A 19,221-nucleotide genomic window follows, 5' to 3' on the forward strand; every position below is an offset into this window, starting at 1 on the left:
AATCAGTTTAGAAGCAAAGGAAGAAGAAGAGGAAAGGAGCATTACTAAGCCTCTTCCTATCTGCCCCATCACCCAACTCCAATCATTTAATTCTTCCTTGTTTGATTGTAGTTCAATACAAGAGTTGGTTTCGGGTGGTTAAAATCTGTCGATTAGGTTCTAAAGCAAAATCAAGAACTCAATTGGATAAGTACCCTGATTCACCAGAAAATTTTCCAATTTAAAATTAGTACGGGTAGAGATATTTTTGCTTTTATATCAATACAAACTGGGTATGGTTGCAATTCTTGTTTTACTACGTGGATAGTATGAATGTAACATAGCTGTAGTGCTAACTTTGTACTTTCTCTTAAAAGCTACACTATTCAATGCACATCTTCTATTGAATTTCCATTTCTCTTAGTACCAGATTCATATTGTACCAAAAATCAGACTTGTATAGCGTTTAATTGAACTCTTGAGTTATCTGGTACAGTATATCATATCTGTACCATATTCATACTGGTACTGCCCTTAACTATTGGTACAACTTCTCTGAAAAAAACAGAATGGTATAGAAACAATGACAAATTTGATGGGGGGGTTTCTGTAAAATTAGAAGTAGTTTGCTCCAGCCATGTTGTCAGCTTCAATGGGTTTCTCTGGTACTGCCGTAAAAAGCATACATAGAGCTGGTATTAGATTTGTTAATTTTGGTTGTTATTTTTTTTGTAACCATTGTAGACTTTTGACCTGTCAAATCGAAAATTGAGTAATCCGTACATCAAGTGAAGCAATATGTATTTACTGGTACCGGAGATGCAATTAGAAGTTGGGATAGGAATGGTTAGCGAATGTATTTACTGGTACTGAGTGAAGAAATTAGTTCTTAAGTGTCACTTTGTTTTTTTTTAATCTTTTTTAATTATATAGCTTAAGGGTACAAAAGTCATTTTTATTCAAATGAAATCATTTCTCTTTTATCATGTGTACATTACAATCAATAAATAGAAAAAAATTCAATTCTTTTCTATTTTTATTCCGATCAACAAAATTCAATTAGAAATCATCTCTATTGAACTCTATTGAATTGAAATCAATTGAACTCTAACACCCTCATGGTTCCGATCATACCCTTATAATATGAACGGGTTCAATGTTCAGTTCAAGTTCAATATAAATTTTATCAGTGGATCAAATCTGAACAAAGTTTGGTTAGATTTATTTAGCAGCCCGTTTGAAAAGCCTGTTTGGACAGGTTTTGAGCAGCCCGTTTCGTTTGAGTAGTTTTTGAACAGATCGATTTCACAGTCACTCATATCCTCGTGATGTCGCCTTTAACCTAGTCCGATCTCTCTCTCTTTCTCCCTTCGCCTCTCCGCCGTCGCCTCCCTCCTCCTCCTCCTCCGTCGCCTCTCTGCTCAGCCTCCCTCCTCCTCCTCCGCTGGCCCGTTGCCTATCTCCTCTCTCCGGGTAAAAGTAACATCTCTAGACATAGCATATATATTTTGAATTAGAAATCCGAATTATATTTGTATTTGTATTCGTATCCGAAAAATATTCGATTCGTATCCGTTTAATATCCGATCTGTATCCGTATTCGATTAATATCCGATCTGTATCCGGAAAAAAAATATACGGATACGGTTCTAGCACTATCTGATCTGTTTGCACCTCTACAAGTTATTGAAATAGACATGTATATTCGGTCACAGATTTCTTTCAATTTATAACTGGTTTATTAATTGCAACATGATTTAATTAGAAACAATGGATTAAAAAAGTATTTAAGAAAGGTAAAAATAGCTGAAAATTTGTGCTTTGAAAATAGTTGCCCCTTTTGATTCATTTTCGTTCTTAATTAGAAAATGAGCAATATAAAGATTCTTAAATCAGAATGAAATTTCAATGAAATAAAAAGGTAAGGTAATATTGACACTGAAATGGACATATATTCAGCCACTGATTTCTTTCAACTTATAAGCGATTATTAACTATCCTAATTATAACATAATTTAATATGAAAGGCAAAAAATAGTTGAATTTGTGCTTTGAAAATATGTAGCAGCCCCTAATTAGGTAACCTTGCTGTCGTCTCCTATAAGTACCAATACGGTCGCCTCTTTGATTCGCACTAATTAATTAGCAATTACTTGAGGATTTTATTTTATCTCATCAATCTCCTGCCCCGATTTTTGTCTTTCTGTTATCTTCAACCAACAAAAAGGTCTGTTTTATTTTTATTTTGTTTTTATTTTATTTTTTCTGGATATATCCACTGCCAGCATGCAGGAACACATAACTTTCTGATGTTTTTTTCAAGTATATCTTTGTGTGCTATGATATTCATAATCTTACAAACAAAAAAACAAAAAAACGGTTGGCTTTTCACAATAATTAACACCCTGTTCGATGATGATAAAGAAATTAAATTCATAGAGTTTGTATATATGTTGTCATGATACTTAATTGCTTATTTTTTCCATTGTAAGAATTAATTATAAACCAACTTACTATACAGGAAGTACAGGGCGTACAACACACACACTAGTTAGCCATGACTTGTTGGTCGGACATGGCGTATGACGCGCTGGAACGCATAACCAGCTTCCTGCCTCTCAAAGATTATCACCGATTCAGCGCTGTGTGCAAAAATTGGAGATTAGTAGCAAAGCAGAAGCGACACTCTCCAGCTCCTCAACTGCCGTGGTTGGTGCTCGGAGATGAACCTGGCACCGGTAAACGTATGTTTTACAACTTGTCAGAAGATAAGCACTATGCCATGGACATTCCAGAGTTGTACGGTCGTTACATCTGTGGATCTTCACACGGATGGCTTGTTGCCATCGATATCAAACTCACGGGCATCCTGATAAACCCTTTCACTCGTGAGTTTTATGAGCTACCACTCTTCCCTCATTACAACATTGGTTTATCTTCCACAAGTATATTTGAGAATGCTCTCATGGATTATAGGGATGTGGCTGGACAATGTATTGAAGATATTCAGGTTAGTATTGTACAGAAGGCCATCTTATCTCATGATCCAAAGGAGAGACCTGATTTCATGCTCATGATCTTGGTTGGAATCAGTGTACCTGCTTTCTGGAAGCCCGGCGATTCATCATGGACAGTAATAAGAGTTACAGTACCAGGGATAAAGGATGTTATATATTTTGATGGACATTTCTATTTTCTAACCAATAAAAACGCACTTTTATTCCTGGATTTTCAACCTGATCCTAAAGTGCATGATATTAGATCTCCTCGTATAAGGCTAAGGCGTCGCACAGCACAGAGTTACCTAGTGAACTACTTTGGAAATTTACTACTTGTTGAGAGGTGGGATCAGTTCTGTGTTAAAAAAAGGCATTACAAGACATGCTATTTTAACATCCTTCGACTCGATTTTGAGAAGGAAAAAGTTTACAGGAGTAAAACTATTGGTGAGGCTGCAATATTCTTGGGGACAAATGATTCAATTGTTATAAATCCAAATGAATTAGTTCCAGGCTGCAAATACAAATGCAAAACCAAGAGCATCTATTTTACAGATGTAACTAGAGCATTATGTATTCAAAAATTCGACATGGGTATCTTCAACACGAGTGAGAAAACATTTAGCACCTTTTATCCCCCCGAAATTCACCACACTCGTGTAGGTGCACCCATTTGGTTTACCCCAAATCCATGGTAGCTAGCTGCTCCATGCTTCCCTTAATTGGTTAAGAGTAGTCTTACTTAATTACAAGTTAATTTAATTTAAATTTGTCAGGCTCCATTTTGTTAGTTTCAGCTTCTAAAAATATTTAAGTCTGGTTCTTAATTTCTTTCTGTATTACTATATAATACTTGAATTATTACGAGTGTAATTTTTATATTTGCTCTTGCTCTTGCTCTTGCTCTTGCTCTTGGAGTAGAAAATGTGAAAATGAAGGTGCTCAATCAGATAAATGACTAAAAGATTCCAAAAGCACATCAAATAATTCTGAGAAAAAAAATTAGGAGTTTGAAAACAAATAAACAACTAAAAGATCCAAAAGCACATCAAATAATTTCTCTTTCACACAAACCTCTGCTCATTTCCTGCACATATATAGGATACAACTAACTGGAAAGAGGCTACTTATAGGTGGCAAGCAATATCCCAATCTTTTTCTTGCCAGTATATCTCTCACCATGAGTTGCTATTGTATCCAAGGTATCACCTTGACCAAAGTTCCCTTCTATGTTGTAAAACATTACTCGGGAAACCAATTGTGATGGACGTCTTCCAAAACTATATCCTTGTTACTTACAACCCTTTTGATGTTCATATTTTCCATGTGAAGATCTCTGGTGGACTTGTACCAGCTGGTTCTCCAGTTATACAGGTTTGATCACATTTGCTCTTATAATTCTCAATTGTTGTGAATTTTTCTTGCAACAACGAATCACATCATTGACTTTGTATTAGAAGTTTGAAAATAGCAAGGGAGAGTACCCTTTGGCACAGACCTGATCTATATGTCATGAGTGCTTGGTATGGTAAAACCTGGTTAAATAGCTGTCTCGTATTTTCATTCTAATTCTGTGGCATTTTTTCTGACATGAATTTTGTTTCTCTGTGTACATCTCTTTCCATTATAAATCTCATGTATAATTTTGTCGTTGTAGGTTTGGTATCCGTCTCATGGCAGAGACCATTTTAAGCAGGAGGATGTCTTTCAGGTAAAACTATATCCTAAAATCCACTTAATGTCGGTTGTGTTAATCGATGAAATTTATTTTTCAATGGTGGAGATAGAATTAAACAGCTGTGCATCTCATTTGAACTTCTATAGTTGGACCTGGAGCTTGAGTTCGATCGTGAGAAATACCCACTTGGCCTTCTCCCAAATGTTGGAGTGGTAGTTGGCGTGACACAGCAAATGTCATTTTTGACTTCTGAATTCCCGTGCTTTGAACCCACTCCACAGGCCCAAACCATTTTGCATTGCCTATTGTGACATCTCCTTCAGGTACGATTTTCATCTTTTTCTAAACTATATATATTAAGTGTAGGAATCTGCAGTTTGGTTTCTAATTTGCACAGATTGAAAATTGGGTTTATGATTTAGTATAAGTACAGTCTGAAATTGATGCAATACCAAAATTTCAGATAGAAATCTCTAAGTCAAACTTGATCAAATAAAGAAGAGAGAACTGTTGTAGGGTTTACAGTTATATGGTACCTAATTCCTTCCAGGAAAGCTTACTGAGAAAACTTTTGTCGTCTTTTGATGATACTGCATCTACTACTTCCATTTAAAGTATGGAAATGAACCTGTTTCATGTGTTTATATAGAAAATCATAAAAAGGCATTGGGTAATATTTTAAATACCCACATCACAGACAGAAAAAGGCATCTTAAGAGTTCACTGAGGCTGTAAATGCAATCCCTCTTGTCAAAAGTTTAGTCAAACTCTCTGTTGTTCCATCTGAAAATGCAATCCTTGTTTAGTTGGAAGTTATAACCTTGTGTATTTCTCTTTGCATAGAGGGAGAAAGGTGAAGAAGCATTGCGGCTGGCACACCTGTCAGCAGAGAAGCAACACTTTTCGCACTGCTTCGAGTGGCTTCTATTTAAGGTTTTTGATGCAGAGATATCAAGGTGCTTACCTATTTTAGAATTGGTGCATTTTCCCATATTTCTTTTGCTTGGAGTGGCTTCTATGGCAGGCTACACTTGATGAATCCTTGTATGAACTTGCTGGAGAGCTGGTATGATACTCATATAATGTTAATTAATTTGCTATATTTTGCACCCCGATAACACACTTGATGAGTCAACTAATTTTTGGAAACGATACAACTCGGTATGGTTCTTACTGAGATCTGGAAGAGAGTTTGAAAGTGGCACGTCAGATTCGGACAGGCTCTCTCCAAGGTTTTTGAGCTACTTTCTTTTCCGATCCCCTTCCAGGAGGCAGTCTTCTGATTTGAAGAGGTTATTTTTGTTAAGAAAAAATCACTATTGACTGAAAATTCTGTCAAACTTTGTAATTGCTGATGTGGCATTTAGTCAAGTGAGAGAATAGACATACCTTTGTTGGTATTTGCTGATGTGGGCCACGATGGTCATATTGATACTTAAAGAATAAAATTGCTACCCCTATTTTTGACTGAACACTGGTCCCATTATTCTCAACCATCTTTTCTTGCTAATTTGGTATGGTCGATTGCACAAAATTGCAAATACTGTGTAACTTGGACTTATTGGGAGCAATTAATTCATTAAATTTTTATCGTTTTAGTGGATCTTTCAAAGAGCTCAGCCCACACATTGCATCAGTGAAGAACATTCTAGAGAATCATGCTAGCTACCTTGTCTGGAAAAGAACTTTCTAAGCTTGTAGCTTTTGTGAAAGGAACCCAATTTGATATTGTGGTACCTTTTCTTTGTATCACTTTCTTTTCTTTTTTCCACCTCACAGAGCTTGTGCTACATTTTTTTTTTGTGTACTGGTGCCAGGCTTTTCCAGGTACCTTCTAGATTCTGTAAAAAAATGTTAACCAAAGAGGTTTTTTATGCACTGTAAAGACCCATTTGATACATGTACAATGAAAGGTGTTAAAAAATTAGAACAGAAAAGGAAAATAGTTTATTCAAAACATGAGATTGATGGTTTTATTAAAAAAAATGCAATTACCTCTGTAGGAGTACCTTCAGAGAGAAAAACTGGGGTCTGCTCGGCTGGATAATTTTGCATCAGCCCTGGAATTGATTGGCCAAAAGGTTTTTGCATTTTGACTTCTCTCCTCTTTTTATTCTTGTAAATGGAAAATGTAGTGCAGCAAACTTATTCCTTGTCTTTGGTTGCTTTTGAAGATGCATTACTCTTCAAACGTTCAAAGTCCAAACAATCAATCGGAAGCGTACAACGTGATCTTCATATGAAAATGTACTTGTAGATCAAATTTACAGTTTTCACAATATTTTTACTATTTTTTTCGATACTTAGATCTAAAAATTGGGTCCGGCTAATTTGCTGCCAGCAGCATATTAGCCGGAGGTGCTGCCGCCCCTTTTTTTTATTTTGTGATGTCCAAACAACAAATTCAAACCGTTAGATGTTTAATCTATATTATAATCTACTTGGAGACCAAATTTTATATTTTTTGGAATTTTTTTTTACTATTTATTAAGTTAGTTTGAAAACCGCTGTTTTCAGTAAATTTCTACAGCATTGAAATCAGCGGTTTTCAAACCAGCTTAATAAATAGTAAACAAATTCCAAAAAATGTAAAATTTGGTCTCCAAATAAATTATAATATAGATTAAACATCTAACGGTTTGGATTTGTTGTTTGAACATCACAAAATAAAAAAAGGGGCGGCAACACCTCCAGCTAAAATGCTACCGGCAACAAATTAGCCGGACCCCTAAAAATTCTAGACCATTCAAAAGTAGTGATTTTCTTCATATCTAAAGAAAATAGTAAATAAATTCTAAAAAAATGTAAATTTGTTTGCATGTACATTTTCATATGGTGATCCATAGTACGGACCAATCTGTTCTATGCATAGTACCACATCCTCGCTCTTGCCAGAATGTTTCATGTAAGTATCATATACTAATCTTTTTTCTTTTTTTTCTCACGACAGCTTCATATGGATACACTGCAAAGCCTGCTGGATGCTGAATTCTTACTAGCTCATATGTGCTCTGTCAAGTTCAAGGAGTGGATCGTTGTACTCGCAACCCTACTTCGTCGTGCTCTCACCTTTTGTTTTCCAGGTTTTGGTTGATCTTTTTCGGCATGATTTGCAATTGTGGAAAGGCTATAGCATGACTCTCCAGGTCCCCAAATTTACAATATATACTTTATTTGTGCTATTATATCACCTTAACATCAATTTTGTTCATTACATATATATGATGCATTATTGGCTAATGCTTTTACAAATTTGAACAGTCACACGAAGAATTCAGAAAGTACTCGGATCTACTAAATGCGCTGGAAGAGCAGCTGTCATCTGTTAGAGATAACCAAGTTCAAAATGGGTCATTGTAAAGTTGACTTGATATTGGTATTGATTGTCAGATTCTGGTCTTGTAGCATTGTATTAAAAAAGAAAAGGTTAAAATAAAAATGTATATAGCATTAAATTTTTTTTTCCTGTCTTCATTTCTTTTTCTTCTTTCAATGTTTATTAATGTGAGTTTCATAAAAAAAAAATGTTTATTGTGGTGAGGTGATGAGGAGGTTGTAGCGGCAAATGTCTTTTTTTTTTTTGGTATGTTTGATATACCTTTGGTACAACACCGAGCTTATAATAGAATCTGAGAGTACCCGCGCGGTTTTGTCTTTATGTATTAGTTTTAAACATACGTGAATTATGTATAGCACAAGTGCTATCTACTAGTGACTATTTGATGTGCTTTTGGATCTTTTAGTCATTTATTTGTTTTCAAACTCCTAGTTTGTTTTCATTGGAGACTTGTTCATGTCCGTAAGAGGCTGTTTTTTTAATTTTTATTTTATTTTTGCATTTAGTTCCAAGTCTAAAAAAAAAAAAAAATAGAAATAATCCGCCCGAGTGATGAGAGATAAACAATGATTATTTAATTGATGATAAGAGCGAAGTTGAGATATTGTTTTTATTTATCTGAAGCATTATCTGGTATCCTCCTCCGCTGGCCCGTTGCCTATCTCCTCTCTCCGGGTAAAAGTAGCACCTCTAGACATAACACATATTTTGAATTAGGAATTCAAATTATATTCGTATTTGTATTTGTATCCGAAAAATATTCAATTTGTATCCGTATCCGTTTAATATCCGATCTGTATCCGTATTCGATTAATATCCGATCTATATCCGGAAAAAATTTAACGGATATAGCACTATCGGATCTGTTTGCACCTCTACAAGGTATTGAAATAGACATGTATATTCGGTCACAGATTTCTTTCCATTTATAACTGGTCTATTAATTGCAACATGATTTAATTAGAAACAATGGATTAAAAAAGTATTTAAGAAAGGTAAAAATAACTGAAAATTTGTGCTTTGAAAATAGTGGCCCCCTTTTGATTCATTTTCGTTCTTAATTAGAAAATGAGCAATATAAAGATTCTTAAATCAGAATGAAATTTCAATGAAATAAAAGGTAAGGTAATATTGATATTGAAATAGACATATATTCGGCCACTGATTTCTTTCAACTTATAGGGAATTATTAACTATCCTAATTATAACATAATTTAATATAAAAGTCAAAAAATAGTTGAATTTGTGCTTTGAAAATATGTAGCAGCCTTTTATAATTAGGTAACCTTGCTTTCGCCTCCTATAAATACCAATAATTAACACCCTGTTCACAATAATTAACACCCTGTTCGATGATGATAAAGAAATTAAATTCATAGAGTTTGTATATATGTTGTCATGATACTTAATTGCTTATTTTTCCATTGTAAGAATTAATTATAAACCAACTTACTGTACAGGAAGTACAGGGCGTACAACACACACACTAGTTAGCCATGACTTGTTGGTCGGACATGGCGTATGACGCGCTGGAACGCATAACCAGCTTCCTGCCTCTCAAAGATTATCACCAATTCAGCGCTGTGTGCAAAAATTGGAGATTAGTAGCAAAGCAGAAGCGACACACTCCAGCTCCTCAACTGCCGTGGTTGGTGCTAGGAGATGAACCTGGCACTGGTAAACGTATATTTTACAACTTGTCAGAAGATAAGCACTATGCCATGGACATTCCAGAGTTGTACGGTCGTTACATCTGTGGATCTTCACACGGCTGGCTTGTTGCCATCAATAACAAACTCACGGGCATCCTGATAAACCCTTTCACTCGTGAGTTTTATGAGTTACCACTCTTCCCTCATTACAACATTGGTTTACCTTCCACAAGTATATTTGAGAATGCTCTCATGGATTGGCCAAGTATATTTGGTTTACCTTCCACAAGTATATTTTGCGTCAGCCCTGGAATTGATTGGCCAAAAGGTTTTTGCATTTTGACTTCTCTCCTCTTTTTATTCTTGTAAATGGAAAATGTAGTGCAGCAAACTTATTCCTTGTCTTTGGTTGCTTTTGAAGATGCATTACTCTTCAAAAGTTCAATGTCCAAACAATCAATTGGAAGCGTACAACGTGATCTTCATATGAAAATGTACTTCTAGATCAAATTTAAACTTTTTACAATATTTTTACTATTCTTTTCGATACGTAGATCTAAAAATTCTAGACCATTCAAAAGTAGTGATTTTCTACATATCTAAGGAAAATAGTAAATAAGTTCTAAAAAAATGTAAATTTGTTTGCATGTACATTTTCATAAGGTGATCCATAGTACGGACCAATCTGTTCTATGCATAGTACCATGCCTCGCTCTTGCCAGAATGTTTCATGTAAGTATCATATACTAATCTTTCCTTCTAATTTTTTTTTTCACGACAGCTTCATATGGATACACTGCAAAGCCGGCTGGATGCTGAATTCTTACTGGCTCATATGTGCTCTGTCAAGTTCATGGAGTGGATCGTTGTACTTGCAACCCTACTTCGTCGTGCTGAGGTAATCTCACCTTTTCTTTTCCTTTTTATTATTTGTATATTTTTGGGGTGGTCGTGTGGAGGGGCAGGGATATGGATCTGGGTCTGTTCAGCTGGTATAGCAGATTATTTAAAAATTACTTATTTATGTCCAGGTTTTAGTTGATGTTTTTCGGCACGATTAGTGATTGTGGAAAGCCTATAGCATGACTCTCCAGGTCCCCAAATTTAGAATACTTTATTTGTGCTATTATATCACCTTAACTTTAATTTTGTTCATTACATATATATGATGGATTATTGGCTAATGCTTTTACAAATTTGAACAGTCACACGAAGAATTCAGAAAGTACTCGGATCTACTAAATGCGCTGGAAGAGCAGCTGTCATCTGTTAGAGATAACCAAGTTCAAAATGGGTCATTGTAAAGTTGACTTGATATTGGTATTGATTGTCAGATTCTGGTCTTGTAGCATTGTATTAAAAAAGAAAAGGTTAAACTAAAAATGTATATAGCATTAAATTTTTTTTTCCTGTCTTCATTTCTTTTTCTTCTTTCAATGTTTATTAATGTGAGTTTCATAAAAAAAAATGTTTATTGTGGTGAGGTGATGTAGCGGCAAATGTCTTTTTTTTTTTTTTGGTATGCTTGATATACCTTTAGTACAACACCGAGCTTATAATAGAATCTGAGACTACCCGGTTTTGTCTTTATGTACTAGTTTTAATCACATGTGAATTATTTATAGCATAAGTGCTATCTACTAGTGACTATTTGATGTCCTTTGGATCTTTTAGTCATTTATTTGTTTTCAAACTCCTAGTTTGTTTGCATTGGTGACTTGCTGATGTCCGTAAGAGGCTGTTTTTAAAATTTTTATTTTATTTTTGTATTTAGTTCCAAGTCTAAAAAAAATAAAAATAAAAATAGAAATAGAAACAATCCGCACAAGTGATGAGAGATAAACAATGATTATTTGATGATACGAGCGAAGTTGAGATATTGTTTTTATTTATCTGAAGCATTATTTGGTATCCTAATATATATTGGCATTTGGCAAGCATGAATTAATAATATTGTACGAGCCGAATAGGGATGATAATTGGATAGGGTTGTCCGTCAACAAACCGGACTGAACAATTGCTGAACAAATTTCGGACGAGTTATATTACGAACGGGTTCAATGTTCAGTTCTAGTTCAATATAAATTTTATCAGTGGATTAAATCTGAACAGGATCTGAACAAAGTTTGGTTAGATTTATTTAGCGGCCCATTTGAAAAGCCTGTTTGGATAGGTTTTGAGCAGCCCGTTTCGTTTGAGTAGGTTTTGAACAGATCGATTTCACAGTCACTCAGATCCTCGCGATGTCGCCTTTAATTTAATCTGATCCCTCTCTCTTTCTCCCTTCGCCTCTCCGCCGTTGCCTCTTTGCTCAGCCTCCCTCCTCTGCTAGCCCGTTGCCTATCTCCTCTCTCCGGGTAAAAGTAACACCTCCAGACATATATGTATTTTGAATTAGGAATCCGAATTATATTTGTATTTGTATTCGTATTTATCTGTATTCGTATCCGAAAAAAATATACGGATGCACACTATCCGATCTGTTTGCACCTCTACAAGGTATTGAAATAGGAATCGGTGTAGGTCCGATGAACATCGGACCTAGTTTGGTTCCGATGGGCATATCTACCATAGGATTTCAATCGCGAAAATTGACGGTCTTTCTAACCGAAATTTATTTATTTCAGTTGGACTTGATAAACCAAAGAAACCCATTTGCCCTTTACGCCAGTTTTATTTTGCTCTTTCTCCCATCATGCCGCCCGTCGCTTCTCTCTCTCATGCGCGCAACTGTTGTAGCGTACCTCAACTCAATTAAGAACACAAATTGCAAATTGAAACGATAAGAAGAATGAATTTGATTAAACTGGTAAAAGAATTACAATGGAACAGTAAAGAAGAAAAACCAAGAAATTGTAAATAACGAATTACAAATCACATAAATTAATTCCACTGTCTAATTCTATATATATAGGCCATCAGATTCCCTTTTAGAATTAAACTGATCCGTTGCTTATATCTCTCAATCGAACAACGTGATGACACCTAAGCTCCACCGTGGACTAATTTGCTGAGTTGCCTAATGTTAATCGAGCGTCATCTTTGTCCATTATCGCACCTCCAGTCTCCAGTTGAAACACCTCCTGTTCTAGCGCCCTAGGACCCACCGTGCAGTCTCTATGTGTATTAATGGTCCCTTCAACGGTCCCCTTCCCGCTCTGTCTCTTGGGACCCTCTTGCAGCGCCTCATTTATTTTAAATACTCTGCCCGTTTTACCCTTTGTTCTGCCTTCCTTACCCGAGGTCATCTCTTCTCTTATGAACGCATTGACTGAGTCAAAATTGAGCTGATTTTCCCCCAATTCTGTCATAGTTCGTGACAATCTCCCCTCCTTCAAAGCATTCTCGACCTCGAGAATAAAATTTGGAAACCTTTGTGCAATTGAACTATAGCTCTCCCAAGTGGCATCTTCAATGTCTTGATTAGACCACTGAATGAGGATTTGGGCTTCCGCCGCATTGCGCACTTTAACCATTCGTCTCGCCAGAATAGCAACTGGAGTTGAAGGTGCAGTTCCATTGGGCCCAATGACTGGTAGGTCGGGAGATACTGCTTGAGTAGTTCCTATTCTCTTTTTGAGCTGAGAAACATGAAACACGGGGTGTATTGCAGAACCGGCTGGTAAATTGAGACGATATGCACAAGTCCCAATCTTTTTAATAACCTCAAATGGACCACAGAACTTAGGGCTCAGTTTCTGATTCTGCAATACTGACACCGTAACCTGATGATAAGGCTGGAGTTTCAAGTAAACCCAATCGCCAACTACGAACTGCCTTTCACTGCGATTTGCATATGCCTGTTGCTTCATGTGATTCTGTGCGACAGCTAGATTGGCTTTTAATTGCTGAAGAGTGGTATGTCTATCCTTCAGAATTGTATCAATGGCAGCCACCTGACTTCGAGGAGCATTACCTAGGCCCAATTGAGGTGGTGTATAACCAAATAAGGCTTCAAAAGGTGACATCTTGAGTGCACTGTGGTATGACGTGTTATACCACCATGCTGCCATTGTCAGGTAATTTGACCAACTTTTCTGTTTATCAAAAGTCATGCTCCTTAGATAGTTCTCCAAACATTGATTGACCCTTTCTGTTTGACCGTCCGATTGAGGGTGGTAAGCTGTGCTTAAATTGAGTTGGACACCCATTTTTTTCATCAATTCCTTTCAAAAATGACTGGTGAAAATAGGGTCTCTATCGGAAATGATATTCTCTGGCATGCCATGGTGTTTGTAAACGTTATCAAAATATGCTTGAGCTACGTCAGAAGCTTTATAAGGGTGTGCTAGTGCCATAAAATGTGCATATTTTGTTAGCCGATCTACCACAACCATAATAACTTCCTTCCAACACCAAATGACTAACCCAACACTTGTCCAAGCACCATCTGGTATTGATAAAGGTTGCAAAAGGCCTGGGGTATGAATGTGCTCGGGTTTGGTCATTTGGCAGACATCGCATGTTTTGATGTATTGGTGTACATCCTTCTTCAAGCCTGGCCAGTAAAAGAGTTTCTTAATTCTCTGGTAGGTGGATGTGATTCCTGAATGTCCTCCTAAACTGGAAGAATGCATTTCTCTAAGTATAGTTTCTCTCCAGTTGCCAGAGCTGCCAACACAAATTCTGCCTTTATATCTGTATAATTGCTGATGTTGTGTAAAAGGGTGAACAGTGCCTTCTTCTTGTTGTTGTTTCATCTTTTCTTCTATGCTTGTAATCCAGGTGTCACCTATGTAGCTTTCTTGCATCTCTATCACCCATTGAGGAATTATTTCACTCAAAAAACTAAGATCTGCACCAGAAACAAAATTTTCCATTTCCTTTCTAGAAAGGGCATCAGCAATGACATTCTCATTTCCCTTTTTGTACTCAATGGTGTAATCCAATCCTAAAAGCTTACTCAACCCTTTGTGTTGGCTTGCTGTGTTGATTCTTTGCTCCAATAAATATTTCAAACTTATATGGTCTGTTTTAATTACAAATCTAGCCCCCATCAAATAATGCCTCCACTTAGTAATGGCAGTAAGCAAAGCTAAGAACTCTTTTTCATAGGTATATAACAATTGATTCTTGGGTCCTAACTGTTTACTCAAGAAAGCAATTGGTCTTTTATTTTGGAGCAACACATCACCAATACCAGTGTTGCTGGCATCAGTCTCAACAACAAACGGTTGACCAAAATCAGGAAGGGCCAATATAGGGGCTTGAGTCATGGCAGCTTTGAGTGTCTCAAAAGCTTGCTGAGCTTCATTATTCCATTTAAAGGCATCCTTTTTTAACAAGACAGTCAATGGTTTAGCAATTATTCCATAACCTTGTATAAATTTCCTATAATATCCTGTTAAGCCAAGGAAGCCTCTTAATGATTTTACATTCTTAGGAATTTGCCATTCAATCATAGCCTCTATCTTTTTAGGGTCAGTAGCTACACCATCTTTTGAAATAATGTGACCAAGGTATTCAATTTGGTCCACAGCAATATCACACTTGCTTCTTTTTAAAAACAACTGATTCTGCCTAAGTTAGTCAAATGCAAGTCTAACATGGTTTACATGGGTCTCTAAATCATCAAAAAACACTAGAATGAATTTTCTCAAATAAGGCTTGAATATAGAGTTCATCAACGCTTGGAATGTAGCAGGTGCATTTGTAAGACCAAAGGGCATCACTCTAAATTCATAAAGCCCTTCATGTGTGTGAAAAGCTGTCTTGTAAATATCTCCTTCATTCATTCTAATTTGGTGATATCCTGATCTCAAGTCCAATTTGGTAAATATTGAGGCATGTTTCAATTCATCAAGCAAATCATCAATTATAGGTATTGGATACTTATTTTTGATGGTATTTTCATTTAATTTCCTATAATCAACACACATTCTCCAAGAATTGTCCTTTTTCTTAACTAAAAGAATAGGAGAAGAGTAAGGGCTACAAGATGGCTGAATAAAGGAATTCTTGAGTAACTCTTCAATAATTTTGTCAATTTCCAATTTCTGATAGTGAGAAAATCTGTAAGGCCTCAAATTTATTGGTTTAGAATCAGGTTTTAGTGGAATTCTATGGTCAATGTCTCTTTTTGGAGGTAATGCATGAGGTTCACTAAATAATTCAGAGAATTCTTCCAAAACTGGTACTAAGGAAGGATGTACCTGTTGGTCTACCTTTTCTCCCAAATTGAAAATCTGAGCCATAAGCATCTGACCTTCTTCATGCTTCTCCTTGAGTATTCCTTGACCATGTTCAGTGATGGTGAGAAGTTTCAGCTTAGCTTGTACATCTTCATCTTCTAATTTTATGAACTTGCCATCTCTCTTTAATTTCATAGTGCCCTTGTTCCAGTCAACTAATGTGAGCCCTAATCTAGTCAGCCAATTCATTCCTAACAGAAGGTCATGTCCTTGGACATCTAAAACTCTCAGGTCAATATTGAACTCATTGTTTTGCAAGGAAAATTTGAGGTTCTTACATACCTCACTAGTTTGCATTTTATTACCATTTGCAACTCTAACAGTCAAAGGATTGGATTTGGTTATTTCCAAGTTCAAGTTGTGCACTAAATTAGGGTGAATGAAAGAGTGAGTGCTGCCACTATCCATTAGTGCACATATGGGAATTGTACCAATCTTTCCTTTAAAGGTCATAGAAGAATTATATTCACCATTGCATAAGTTAACTACAGCTTGTTCACCTTCTTCATATTCAATAAAATCAGCAAATTCACTTGTATCCTGCTGATCAGTTTGTTCTGTTGGGTTTAGGTCACATTTTTCTTTATCATCTACTTCTATGTTGTGTAAGGCCTTGACCTGACATCTATGTCCTTGGTACCATTTTTCATCGCATTTGAAACACAAACCTAGTGACCTTTTCTGATCCAAACTCAGACTGGTGGTTGGTTTAGGCACAAGTTTAGGTATCTCTAGTCCGGGGTTTGGTCTTTGAATCATTTGCCCTTTATCCTTCCATTTAGTGTCAGTGCTAGAGTGTTGGAATTGATTTCTAGGTTGGTACTGGTTTGGTCGTATGACATTACTAACCTTTTTAATAGTACTATCAATGGATAATTCTATTTGCCTAGCAAATCTAATTGCATCATTAACAGTGCTGGGATGAAATAGTTCTATGGTATGCCTAATCTCATCTTTTAACCCACTAATGAAACCTTCAACATAGAAATCTTCACTGGTAATCTTTCTTTTGTAAGTTAGCCTAGCCCTTGCTTGTAAAAATCTTGCAATGTAATCCTCCAATGCTCCAGACTGATGCACCTTCTTGAACTCATCTACCGCATTTCCAGTGTTGTGTGCAAAGTAATTCATCACTTCTTCAACAAGAATTTGCCATGGTGGTTGAGGGTTGGATATCTTGAAACTTCTGTACCAGTCATCAGCTGGGCCTGTAAAATGCATGACTGCCATTCCGGACTTGTACTCTTCAGGAACCTGGTACATGTCAAAATAGAAATTGCAACAATCAACCCAAGAATTAGGTTTAATTCCTGCAAAAGTGGGAAAATCAACTCGAGGAAGGTAGAATCTGGTTGGGCTTTGGTCTGTTTGTCTCCTCTCCTGTCGAAATTCTCCTCTTCCAGGTGGATCTTGCTCCAAGATGTCATCTTGAACTAAAAGGCGCTCTCTTTGCAGATGTGTTGTTACTTCTGGTTGAACCACAGGGATAGTGCCCATATGACTGCTTCCTCGTGCCTCAGATGCAGGTATAGGCACTCGATTTGCTTGAATTGCTGACATCAAGTCTCTGAACTGATGGGAGAAAGCTTGAGTCATCTCGTCCAACTTCCTATCAAAGGACAGTTCCAATTTGGCAATGGCATGAGAATTGTTGCTAGCCGATTGAGTGCAAGCATTAAGTTGTTGTCGTTGTGCCTCCAGCTGCTGCTCAATATGAGTCAACCGATCATGCTGCACCGTCTCAGATTGGAACCTGGATTGTTCTGCCTGTGCGAATTTCGTTGCTAATGTTGCTAAATCCATGTTTGAATCCTCACCGCTTGTAGTACTACGAGTTGAGATCGGCATATTCAGTTGTCCCGTCCTCTAATCCTTCCCAGATGCAATCTTGAAGGCTCTGATACCACGTGTAGCGTACCTCAACTCAATTAAGAACACAAATTGCAAATTGAAACGATAAGAAGAATGAATTTGATTAAACTGGTAAAAGAATTACAATGGAACAGTAAAGAAGAAAAACCAAGAAATTGTAAATAACAAATTACAAATCACATAAATTAATTCCACTGTCTAATTCTATATATATAGGCCATCAGATTCCCTTTTAGAATTAATCTGATCCGTTGCTTATATCTCTCAATCGAACAACGTGATGACACCTAAGCTCCACCGTGGACTAATTTGCTGAGTTGCCTAATGTTAATCGAGCGTCATCTTTGTCCATTATCGCACCTCCAGTCTCCAGTTGAAACACCTGTTCTAGCGCCCTAGGACCCACCGTGCAGTCTCTATGTGTATTAATGGTCCCTTCAACGGTCCCCTTCCCGCTCTGTCTCTTGGGACCCTCTTGCAGCGCCTCATTTATTTTAAATACTCTGCCCGTTTTACCCTTTGTTCTGCCTTCCTTACCCGAGGTCATCTCTTCTCTTATGAACGCATTGACTGAGTCAAAATTGAGCTGATTTTCCCCCAATTCTGTCACAGTTCGTGACAACTGTGCTCCGCCGACTCTCTCCTGCGTGCTGGCTCAACTCTGCCGGCTCTCTCTTGCTCGTCTACAACTCCGTGCCGCTTCTCTCTCTCTCGCACCGCGCGACTCAGGATCATGTTATCGCTTGCAAAGATACATGTATCGCGACCTAGAAATCGACCTATTTTTTATGCTCATCTCTCATTTTTCTCTTCAATTTTCTGATATTTCTTATGAGAACTACAAGTCTGGTTGGCTGGTACGAATATTATTTTCAATTTGTGTTTTCTGTATATAGACAATCGGAAAAGGAGCCAAGGTACAACAAAGTAAATCCTAGCTGATAAAAAAAGGCCAGATAAAATCAGTGATAGTTCAAAGAACCTTACAGCTAATGATGCAAATCTTATGATTTAAATTAACTCATTACTGAATCAATTCAGAATAGTATCAATGACGAGATTATGTTCAATTAGGGTCTGATCGGAACATCAATTCCTCAATTAAAACACAAAATAGAATTGACGCCATTTCGAATTCTCTGATCGGAGCACAATTAGCGATGGGAAATATAGAGACTGCTGGGTGCAACAAAATGGTAAGGTAAAAACAAAAGATTGAACATCAAAATTTTGGTTCTCACCCTGGATAAATAGATTATCGAGTTTGACAGTTTGCATTATCATTGCTATTTATGTCCATTGATTATTGTATTTTTAAAATTAAGTTTCTAGTTAAGTAAATCAACAATTGATATTTTTGTCTCTTCACTTTACACTTTACCAGTATTGTGGTTCTATTGATGTCAGTAGCGAAGTAGCAAGATACTGGTCACTAGCTACTGGTTCGAAATCCAAGTTACTGGTTGAAGAGTCTTATTTCTTCTTTCACATTTATAATGCACCAGTATTAATC

At 36.6% G+C, this 19,221-nt stretch overlaps 2 protein-coding genes across 13 annotated transcripts in view; one reads left to right on the forward strand and one right to left on the reverse strand.

Annotated features, from left to right (window-relative positions):
* The first annotated feature begins 1,294 nt into the window (after positions 1-1,294).
* The window catches only part of LOC144553435 (F-box/kelch-repeat protein At1g57790-like), a 48,873-nt gene continuing 30,946 nt past the window's right edge, over positions 1,295-19,221 (forward strand). The window contains exons 1-12 of one of the 12 annotated variants that reach the window (XM_078301600.1): positions 1,295-1,452; positions 2,501-3,425; positions 4,112-4,180; positions 4,311-4,352; positions 4,636-4,689; positions 4,803-4,979; positions 5,500-5,948; positions 6,256-6,389; positions 6,660-6,737; positions 10,427-10,543; positions 10,677-10,739; positions 10,851-11,015. In XM_078301600.1, the coding sequence (XP_078157726.1) occupies positions 2,537-3,425; positions 4,112-4,180; positions 4,311-4,352; positions 4,636-4,670 (1,035 nt within the window). In that variant the 5' untranslated portion in view covers positions 1,295-1,452; positions 2,501-2,536 and the 3' untranslated portion in view covers positions 4,671-4,689; positions 4,803-4,979; positions 5,500-5,948; ... (3 more) ...; positions 10,677-10,739; positions 10,851-11,015. Of the gene's footprint in view, positions 1,459-2,500; positions 3,868-4,079; positions 4,255-4,310; positions 4,353-4,635; positions 4,690-4,802; positions 4,980-5,499; positions 5,949-6,255; positions 6,390-6,659; positions 6,738-6,830; positions 6,904-7,606; positions 7,803-7,917; positions 8,352-10,426; positions 10,544-10,676; positions 10,740-10,850; positions 11,016-19,221 lie in introns of those variants that run through there. The other 11 variants (XM_078301599.1, XM_078301596.1, XM_078301598.1 and 8 more) reach the window with 11 other exon arrangements.
* LOC144553264 (uncharacterized) lies at positions 15,171-17,684 on the reverse strand. Its single transcript, XM_078301362.1, has one exon. It carries the CDS (start codon positions 17,682-17,684, stop codon positions 15,171-15,173), a length of 2,514 nt encoding a protein of 837 aa, XP_078157488.1.

The sequence above is a fragment of the Carex rostrata genome, chromosome 4 (assembly GCF_964058835.1).
Source record: "Carex rostrata chromosome 4, lpCarRost1.2, whole genome shotgun sequence".
Lineage (NCBI taxonomy): Eukaryota > Viridiplantae > Streptophyta > Magnoliopsida > Poales > Cyperaceae > Carex > Carex rostrata.